Below are 8431 nucleotides of genomic sequence, written 5' to 3' on the forward strand. Positions count from 1 at the left end.
TGTCAGGATGAAACTACCTGAAATAATATAGTTTGCCCAGTTCCTCACTTGCTTTAGCCGGATAACTTGATGTTCGTGTTGGCCCCCCTCTGCCGAGCCCTCCCGTGCCCTTGGAGTCCTGACCCACTGGTCACTCACCCTGTGGCTGCACTAGATGATTCCTAATGGTGGTGGGTGACTCAGCCCACAGGGTTACGGAGTCCTGCCAGGAACCATTAAACAGAAATTTCAGACTCATTTTCATCTCCTCTTTTGGCAATACTGTTTAAGTAGGAACACAACAGACCACCAAGAAAGACATGACCCACATCAGCATGGCTCTAACTCAACCTGGGCAACAAGGTAGAGGGTGGCAGAGTAGAAGTCCAAAGCCTGTCCTGCCAGCTTCTTTTACAGCAATGAAAAATGCTTTGGAAATCCAGTTTCCTAGCAGGGGTGGGTGGGGAAGGGGCAGGTCAGAGAAGCAAATATCTGGAAGATTTGTCTATAGAAGTTTCAGAGACAACAATGGCGGCTGCGAGCTTAGGAGAGCCCAAGGGTTGGAAGGTGAGACTGAAGAAAACTCATTCAGCAGTCTGCACATGAGACGACCTTGTCTGATTTAAAAGGGGCCTCTTAGTAAAGTGCTCTTCACACAGCCTTGAGGTCCTGAATATGAAGAAAGAAAGAAGGCAGGTGCAGTGGCTGTGATTCCAGCTGCAGAGACAGAGGCAGGAGGATTACTGAGAAGCCTATGGCCAGCCGGCCTAGCCAAATTGGCCAACTCTAGGTTGAGTGAGAAACCCAGTCTCAAAAACAAACAAACAGAGAAACAAATGAATTTGGCCTCTGGCTCCACATGTTCATGGTTTGGTCTCACAGGCAGAAATGAAAAGTCTAATGAAGGAGAGAAAGATCTCAGACAAGCGTGAGGAGCTTGGGCCACACTGGAAAGGCAGCCTTGGGGAAACCTGCTTCCTCCTGGCTCAAGTAATGGTCCAGACAGACAGAATGTCAAAGGATTCTAAGTTCCCAGGCAGCCAAGACTGGCTTCTCTTAGAAGGTGCCCTGTTTGATTTTCAAGACGCAGCTAGAGTGCCTGCACGTCTCAGAACTGACACAAGAGCAGGGCACACAGAGAAGGGAGCACGTGGTCTGGAGGAGGGGGCACGTGGTCTGGAGGAGGGGGCACGTGGCCTGGAGGAGGGGGCACGTGGCCTGGAGGAGGGGGCACGTGGCCTGGAGGAGGGGGGCACGTGGCCTGGAGGAGGGGGCACGTGACCTGGAGGAGGGGGCACGTGGCCTGGAGGAGGGGGCACGTGGCCTGGAGGAGGGGGCACGTGGCCTGGAGGAGGGGGCACGTGGCCTGGAGGAGGGGGCACGTGACTTGGAAAAGGAAGCTCAGGATGCAGAAGAAAAAGGTGTGAAGCTGAATGCTTGAAGACCACATGTCTAGGCAGACAGTGGACAGGGCTGACCCCTGAACTGTGCTCACCCTGACTGCCACACAGAGTGAACCTTAGTGGCTCCCAGACTCTCCGGCTGGATTTACTTCCAAGAGAAGCACGCGCTTCCTTTTCCGGGTCACGTGCTTCCTTCTCCGGGTCATGCAAAGCCCCAAACAAATAACAGCAACAAAAAGAGGAAACAAAGATGACATTTCCCTGTAGGAGGAGACAGATTTAGCTGTGCAAAGGAGACAAAACAAGTGCCAAAGGTCAGAAACGCCAGGCCTAGCTGGTGCCATGGTTATGGCTGGCAGTCGGGTGGATAAATTTGGAACCCAAATGTATGTCTTTCTCAGAACCTCAGATGTGGCCTTGTTTGGAGATAAGGTCACTGCAGATGCCATCACTTGAGCTAGGACAGCCCTTCACCTCAAGTGACCACTGTTCTTTTAAGAAGAGAAGGCGTCTGCAGGGGAGAGGGGCTATACCGCAATGGAAGCAGAGTGTTAGTTACCCGTGTGTCGCTGGGCCGCAGCTCAGGGCAGAACAACAAGTAGGTGGGACCTCTTACTTCAGCTCACGGTTTCAAAGGTTTCAGTCAGCCATGGTGGGGAAGGCCTGAGGTCAAGTTTGTGGAACAGGAGCAGGTAGTAGCGGCTCCTTGCATGAGTCTAGAGGGCACCTAGACCCAGGGCTGGGCTATCATAGTCAAAGGCCGGGACACCTACTTCTCCCAGCTAAACCCAAAGATCTCCCCCCACCACCCCCAAAGCTGCTGTGCCTGCTAGGAAGCAAATGCTCAGAACACAAGCCTATGGGGACAGCTCAGATCCAAACTGTCACAGAGATTGAGGTACGAGGTCTCAGAAGCCGGCCGCAGGCCTGGGACAGATCTTTCCACAGCTGACATGGACTGTGCATGCTTCAGCCAGCACCTTGATGGCATCCTCTAAGTGCCAAGGTCACCCATTCGCTATTGCAGGTTTGTATCTGTCCCCATCGGTCCATCACCTAGCCTTAGGCATCCATCCTCACTTTGTACTCAGATATACTATGGAGGGAATCAAGGATATGATACAGTGGGCTTTCTGGATTGAATCAATCAAACAAACAAACAAACAAGCAAACAAGCTGTCCATTCTTGCCGTCAAGTCCCTAGGAGTTAGAGGTATTCCTTTTCTTCCTGAATCCTGAATCCTGAGCTGAGCTGAGTCCTTTCTAAAATCCAGATATGCCTCCCCCCCACAATAAACTGTCTTCCTTGTTTAAAAATCCAGAAATGAAGCGACATGCAATGGTGCTTGCCGATAATCCCAGCATGTGGAAAGCAGGGGCATGAAGATTATGCTGAGGAAACCCTGGGCTATACAGCAGTTTAGAGGACAACCTGTGCAACACAGGAAGACCCACTTTCAAAACAAAACCACAGTAGGGTGACAGCACAAGAGTGGGAACCAAAACCAGCTTCAGAAATAAGGCACGACTCACCCCAAGGTCCTTTTGTACAAATGTGGGTCAAAGACAACGAGCAGGCAGTAAAGACAGGAAAAGTGGGCCATTACATGATTACTGTCCACTCTAGACAAAAGTGGGGCAGCTGATCAGACGCACAGCTATTCTTGGTAAAGAGACCAGACAGGAACGCCCTCTCAGGTAATGAACAACGCCCTCCTGACATGCCTGCAATGGACACAGGGTGCCATGGGACCATCATCAGAAAGCCCCGTGAACAGGGGAATGAATTCTCGGGCAGTGAGGAACAATAATTTGTCTGTAACCCAGGAAAGGGTGTCCGAGCCTCAGGGAAAGTAGGTCCATCGTCTGCCCTCAGAGCCAGCCTCACACCAGGTCAGCTTTTTCTGGGCTCTTGCTCCAGACACGCACATTGGTACTTGATGGGTGTAGCAAAGCTCACGAGCTGGACATGGGGGCACAAGGGCAACAACAGCAACTGCTCTGGAGAAAGACTTGATCTGCGAAGTCTCCTCTCATCCCAGGGGCTTCCCCAAGAATCCAAGTGCCCTCAGTTCAACCCAGTTCATCTTTTTGTGAACCTCAGAGACATTGCATAACTCTTCCTAGGCCCAATCCACAGCTGCCTAAGAAGATGTGGAAAGGCAGCCTTCATAAGCCCACCTAGCCTGAATGTCGTAGTACCTTCTAGAAGACTAAAATGGAAGAGGTACTATGCCCTTCTGCCTAGAGAGCTAGAAGAGGGGTCTGTGACCAGTCTGTGATCCCATCCAATAGCTCCTCCAGTGGTGGGGAGCTGTGGTACCCAGTTTTGGACACATCCTGTGGGGTGCACGTGGCCCCAGCCCCATGCTGTTACAGCTGTCTGTTTTGCTGACTTGGCACAAACTGATAGCCAGGTTTACAGGGCTCACACAGTTGCATTGGGGCTTGGCTCCGTACAGGCTGCAGGGGTCAGACATAGGAGTTGGACTGAGAACCTCACTCAAGGCTTCTCAGAGCATGCACGAGAAGGAGCTGAGGTGCCGGCCTCTGTCCCAGCACCTGGGGCTGCACATCTCAGGAGAGGTTGATGGAGGGTGAGGTTCTGTGCTACTCAGTCTTCAACTTGGACTTCCCATCTGTGAAGTTTGAGGGTGCCCTCCCATGTGCCTGACTTGCCTAGGACCCTAAAAAAGGGTGTGGGGACTCTGAGGAGGTCTCTAAGGGAACACAGACCCGCATGTCAGTGTTTGGCATTGGGAGAGACCTGGTTCTTCATAATAGGAGTCTTCATGTGGCACTGGGCAGGTCAGCCCAGGTCAGAGCATGCACGCCTGTCCTCATTGCAACTGCTCCTGCACCAACTGTGTACACTCCTACACCGAGTGCACACCCGAGTGCACCAACTGTGTACACTCCTACACCGAGTGCACACCCAAGTGCACCGACTACGTACACTCCTACACCGAGTGCACACCCGAGTGTACCGACCAAGTACACTCCTACACAGAGTGCACACCAGAGTGCACCAACTACGTACACTCCTACACTGAGTGCACACCCAAGTGTACCGACTACGTACACTCCTACACTGAATGCACACCTGAGTGCACCAAGTTCACACATTCCTGCTCTGAGTATACACCCCAAGTCACCAAGTTCGCACAGTTGTGCCCCGAGTACACATCACGTGCATGACTTGTGTTAACTCTTCCTGGGTCTCCTAGGTCTACCTAGGAGACTCATCACCTCTCCTGTGGCTCATTCACCTGGTGTTCTTCTAGCCCCACCCACCACATCAAACACCCTGAGGTTGGCTTTGACCCTGAACACCAGCCTCAGCTGTCCCTGCGCTAACCTCTCTCCCTGCTTCCAGACAACACCTACCACCAGGCTCATTTTAAAACAAGCATTTATCTTTTAAGCTAGGCCTAGTGGCACAGACCTCCAATCCCAGCTGCTCGGAAAGATGAGTCAGGAGGACTGCAGGCTGAAAGCCTGTCAGAGCTACACAGTGAGTTCAAGGGCAGCTTTGAGACCCTATCCCAAAATGAAAAAGTCAAACAGGGTAGGGGATGGAGCTCAGTGGGGGACATTGCTGAGCACAAATGAGGCTCTGGGCTCCAGCTTTGGGACCACAACTATTAAAACACACGCACGCACGCACGCACGCACGCACGCACACACACATGCACGCACTCGGAATGCCTCAGATAAAGTAAACGTTCCTTCGGTCAGTCCTTTCTAGATTGCTCAGAGAGACCAGGCCCACCACACGTCTCTTTTGTTTTGGCTCTGGGACTGCATTCAGGGGGACATAATCCCCAGACTGTGGGACTCTATCACTGCAGCCCTGGAGGCAAATACAGCCGAGTGAGTGACCCAGGCATGAGGCCACTCAGCTGAGGTCTGCTCTGCTGCTCCTCCATTTAGAGGGGCCACAGAGAAAGGACATCTGGCCCTCTTCATCTAGAGATGCAGCCAACCATCTAGACAGAATGTACGCAGGCTCCTTCTGAAATTATTGTAATTAGTGTAGGTGTGTGTAATGGGGGAGGGGAGGGTGCCGGTGAGGTCGGAGGACAACTGTGAAGCCCTCTTCCCACATTTGTCAGTGTCAGTTGTCAGGCTGATAGCAAGTACCCGGGGTCTTTTCCTGCTGAGCCATCTTACCAGCTTTTTTCCAAGACTTACAGGTGTAACTACTCATATACCATGCACATTATGCTAGGTTTTATAAATAATCTAGAGATGATTTAAAGTATATGGAAGGGTGCTGGAGAGATGGTTCAGGAATTAGGAGTACCAGTTGCCCTTCCAGAGGATCTAACTTCAATCCCTAGCACCCACAGGACAGATGGCAACTGTCTGGGACTCCAGTCGCAGGGGGACCTTCTGGCCTCCTCGGGCACTTCATATGCATGGCATATTGACTAACATGCAGGCAAAACAGTCATACACATTAAAAAATATATATTACAAATGTTTTTGAAAGGATATGAATGGATTATACAGGCTTATGCAAATGTTACATTATTTCTATATAAGGGATTTGGGCATCTTTGGCTGTTTGGTGTCCATAGTGGATCCAGGAACTAGCACCTTATGGAGCAGTGAGGGACAACTGTACGTGAGACTTAGCATGTGGTCCAGCAGCTGGGAGAAGTTCTCCTGAACACTTCAACAGCAGGCCTTGAACATCCTGCTTGGGACTAGGCTTTGTAGCTACACAGCTTTTCCCTGGAAACTGTTGGCCACACCTCCTCAGTCTCGGTATAGTGTGTCAGCAGCCATGCCTCAGTCATGGTATAGTGTGTCAGCCACCATGCCTCAGTCACGGTATAGTGTGTCAGCAGCCATACCTCAGTCACGGTATAGTGTGTCAGCCACCATGCCTCAGTCACGGTATAGTGTGTCAGCAGCCATACCTCAGTCACGGTATAGTGTGTCAGCAGCCATGCCTCAGTCACGGTATAGTGTGTCAGCAGCCATGCCTCAGTCATGGTATAGTGTCTCAGTCACAGTATAGTGTATGTATTACAGGTTGATGGAAAGCAGAAGAGCTGCCATGCCTGGGACAATATCCCACAGACCATTTGTGCACACCAAAGAGTAAAGAGGGAACCCTCGTAATAACGCATAGCTCGGAAAGGCTCAAGTGTCTGTCTCCAAAGCGGATCTGGAAAGACAAGAAAGAGATGCAAATGCTACTCTTTCAGTGGGAAGTTCCTTTCCACTCTCCAGGCAAGCATTCTGTGGTAGCTGAACTGTGGAATGGCCCTCTCAGGCTCCTGTTTAACCACAGGATCCCCAGCTGTGGGGCTGTCTGGGAAAGCTGTAGCAGAGCTTCACTGGAGGAAGTGGGTCACTGGAGGTGTTGGGTGTGTGTGTGTATGTGTGTGTGTGTGTGTGTGTGTGAATGAGCCTATCTTTTTTCTTTTTAAAAGCCTGGCCCTACTTGCTGTTTACTCTCTGCTTCCTGAATGTGGATGCTCCTGCCTGCAGGCCTTCCTCCCTGGACGGATGCCTCTATACAACTATTAGCCAAACAAGCCCTTTCTCCCTTAAGTTGTTTCTGCCAGGATACTTCACCACAGCACTGGGAAAGAAACTGAGTCACACCTTCTTTACAGCTGTCCTTGGCCTTTCTTATGATCAACCGTGCTCACGTGACAATATTCATCCTTAGTCCACAAGTACCTTATGAGTCTGAGCGATGCGTTCTCCAACCCTCACACACACTTCCTTCATGTTTCTCCTCCTATCTATTCCGCCCATGTTTCCCGGTGCCCAGAGCCCCAGAAAGAAGAACCCAGGATCCTCCAAAAACAGATTCAAAGGCCAGGATCTCAAATCCAGCGACAGGGCCATACCAGGCAGCCCACTGTCCTTGGGTACAGAACCACCCAGAGCATTGAAGTGAACATTTGTCTTTCCTTCATGCTGCTGAGTTCACACCACGGGACACACCACCCCAGAGGACTAGTGCAGGTAGTGAGCAGCAGGTGGAAAAGGATGTCACTGAACATGAAGGCGCGGCTCAGCACCAAGTCGGCAGCAGCTACCCTGTGGCTCTGATGCCACCTGACTGAGTGGCTGTAGGGAAGGTCACTCACAGCCCAGCACCCACCTGAAACCATAGCATCAAAGTCTTACTTTTTCTGGACCGTGAGAAGAACCGGATGCCCCCAGGAGAGGTAGACGGGTTGGAGTTGGGCGAAGACTCTTTGGATGAGGAGCGGAAAATCCCACTGAAGCTCATCCGGCGTGGAGAGCGTGGAGGGGACTCCTGGTAGGAGAACGGGAACACAGTTTTGGGAGAGCCAGGGCTCGTCTTGGGCCTCACGGGAGCAGACACAGGGCTGGAGGGCCGGGGCTGGGGGCCTCTGGAGAAGAGTCCTCTGGAGGGGCTGCCTGAGCTGAAGGGACTGTCCACCTGCAGAAAGACAGACAATTGGGTGCGGTCACAAAGCGCCGTGCACTCTGAACTCCACTAGAGGAGACCTGTGGTTATCGTCCTTTCTTATGCTCACCAAGCAGACAGAGAAACAACCCTGAGCTCTTCCACAGAGGTGACAAGGGAATGCTCCAATTGTCAGCCATGGACACCCGACCTGGCTGGTCCTGGAGCTGTCTAACAGAGCCTCAAGGGCATGTGAAGGTGAGAAGAGGGTGACTAGCACCACTCCTGTCTCTCTTGACAGCCCTGCCTATATTCATTGACTGTTCCCATACTAGCTGTTGTTCCTGAAGTCCCCCACGTGTCCTTTTCCAGTCTGATGACACACAGACACTGCACACTCCCTACCCTAGGAGGAAAATGAACCTCCATGAACCAGAATGCACACTTGGGATCATTGGTAAGGATGCTGGGGTGAGGAGGCAGCAGGGTTTTTTTTGTTTGTTTTTTTTGTTTTTTGTTTTTTTGATTTTTAATATTTTTATTACATATTTTCCTCAATTACATTTCCAATGCTATCCCAAAAGTCCCCCATAGTGCCCCCCACTTCCCTACCCACCCATTCCCATTCTTTTGGCCCTGGCATTCC

General features: G+C 51.5%; 1 protein-coding gene across 3 annotated transcripts in view; it reads right to left on the reverse strand.

Moving 5' to 3' along the window:
- Positions 1-8431, reverse strand: part of Prkag2 (protein kinase AMP-activated non-catalytic subunit gamma 2) — a 243123-nt gene that overhangs the window by 151332 nt on the left and 83360 nt on the right. For 2 of the 3 annotated variants that reach the window (XM_021161710.2, XM_021161709.2), the window contains exon 3: positions 7539-7818. In XM_021161710.2, coding sequence (XP_021017369.1) covers positions 7539-7818 — 280 coding nt within the window. Of the gene's footprint in view, positions 1-7512; positions 7819-8431 lie in introns of those variants that run through there. The other variant, XM_021161711.2, reaches the window with a different exon arrangement.

This window comes from Mus caroli, chromosome 5 (genome assembly GCF_900094665.2).
Source record: "Mus caroli chromosome 5, CAROLI_EIJ_v1.1, whole genome shotgun sequence".
NCBI classification, from domain to species: Eukaryota; Metazoa; Chordata; class Mammalia; order Rodentia; family Muridae; genus Mus; species Mus caroli.